The sequence below is a fragment of the Notothenia coriiceps genome, unplaced genomic scaffold (genome assembly GCF_000735185.1).
Source record: "Notothenia coriiceps isolate Sejong01 unplaced genomic scaffold, NC01 NC01_scaffold00024482, whole genome shotgun sequence".
In the NCBI taxonomy this organism is placed as follows: domain Eukaryota; kingdom Metazoa; phylum Chordata; class Actinopteri; order Perciformes; family Nototheniidae; genus Notothenia; species Notothenia coriiceps.
The window spans coordinates 1-1,748 of NW_011357183.1; the positions used below are offsets into that span (position 1 = coordinate 1).

General features: G+C 41.5%; 1 protein-coding gene across 1 annotated transcript; it reads right to left on the reverse strand.

Annotated features, from left to right (window-relative positions):
* Positions 1-783: 783 nt before the first annotated feature.
* On the reverse strand, positions 784-1,488 carry ppp1r17 (protein phosphatase 1 regulatory subunit 17). The gene is made up of 3 exons (XM_010782250.1): positions 1,377-1,488; positions 1,069-1,227; positions 784-913 (listed from the first exon to the last, which is right to left on the reverse strand). The coding sequence occupies exons 1-3, from the start codon at positions 1,444-1,446 to the stop codon at positions 843-845; spliced, it is 300 nt and encodes a 99-aa protein (XP_010780552.1). The 5' UTR covers positions 1,447-1,488; the 3' UTR covers positions 784-842.
* Between the last annotated feature and the right edge of the window lie 260 nt (positions 1,489-1,748).

Sequence of the window (1,748 nt, forward strand, 5' to 3'; positions counted from 1 at the left end):
GTCAACTAATATTTTTAAATTAGAGTTAGATTAAAATCTGAGTTTTCCCTCAAGTGTTGAGCTGCAGTGGTGTACAGAGTATATTTAATCAAGTACTGTAGGGGCAAAGGCAAATATTATTATTTGTACTTCAATACAGGGCTTTGGGAAATGTACTTCTTGCACCAGAACCAAACCGACGACTTGACCGGTCTTTAAATAAAATTGTAAAGATCTTCATATGACTTTACACCACACATGTTTGCTTCCTTTGTTTCTTTTCAATTAAATTCAAATTGTAACTAGACACTCTTCCCCAAAAGAAACAGATTGTTTGACTGCTTAATTTTAGTTTACTTGATGCATTATCAATTCATGTGGTTTTAAAGAAATACACTGTTTCCGTTGTTTTATACGTTTCCGTTTTTTTTAGTTGGTGGACCAGGTGCTCAATCAAGCAAAGTGCAAACTGGTGTGTCTCATTAAGTCCGGGTATTTAACATGAAGGAAGATGGGGGAGGCAGCTTTGAAGTAAATGATAAGATATCATTGGTGTGCTGGTTGCTATGGATGGCTGCCCAGAGATAGATTAACAATAATCTACAGATTTTGTATTAATGGTACATTTATTCTTTTTGTGTGATTTGGATGTCTGCTCCGTTTAGCTACCCCCGTCAACGCAGGTGGTATCTTCGAGTTAGGTGATCAAAGCCATTTAAGAGGGGAGAAGATAGCACTTTTTGAAATTGTCCTGGTCTTCTGGTGCCAGAAAATGTAAAAAACAAACAAATCTTAAGGCCAAGGCAACATTTAATAAGACTGTAAACATTTATTGAAAAGAAAATAGAGGTGAAATCCAGGCTTTAATCCTTGAAGTCCTGCTCCTCGTCCTCTAAGTGGACCATCTGCTTCTCCGCCTTCAGCTGTCTCACTCCTGAAGAAAGGAAGACAGGTTGTCAGCTAAAAAACAAAACACACTTCACAGATGTTTGGTTGGAGAGGTTTCTTCTCTGAGACAACAGGGATATCTGAGGAGAATGGAACTGAGAGAGTCCCAAACCTGGACTCAGTTTGTGTTAGTGTGCTGACCTGGTATACGTGGAGGAGAGTTGAGGACGGGTGTGTCTTTCCTGCGAGGTTTCTTCTTCTGGACGTCCTCCTGGTCCTCTGAGCAGAGAGCCTTCCCCTCCTCTTCACCGCCCTTCATCTCTGACTTCCTGCCCACCAGGCTCTCCAGCGCCGACTTGTCTGAGAAGATATCATTCAGGTAAAAATCAATGTCAATTAAAAACAATCTGGGGATTTTATTCCTTGAAAATTGGACAAAAAGAGCTCAAATGATGATTTAATGTTTCAATTATGTTGTACTTTGTGCTGTCATTCAGCTCTGTGCTCACAGTGTTTGCTCTCCTGTGTCATCAGTCGATGTTCAGGCTCCAGGGTCGACCTCACACAGCCAGTCGTCATCTCTGAGGCCCTCGGGACTTTCTACACGTATCACATAACACACACACACACACACACACACACACACACACACACACACACACACACACACACACACACACACACACACACACACACACACACACACACACACACACACACACACACTCCATTATTCATGAGAGGACCTTATGACACTAACAAAGGATAAAGCACTTCAACGCTGTGTGTGTGTGTGTGTGTGTGTGTGTGTGTGTGATTGCCTCATCGACACGTCTGCTTTACTTTAGATAATACTGCATGAACTCAAGCGTTGATAAAAT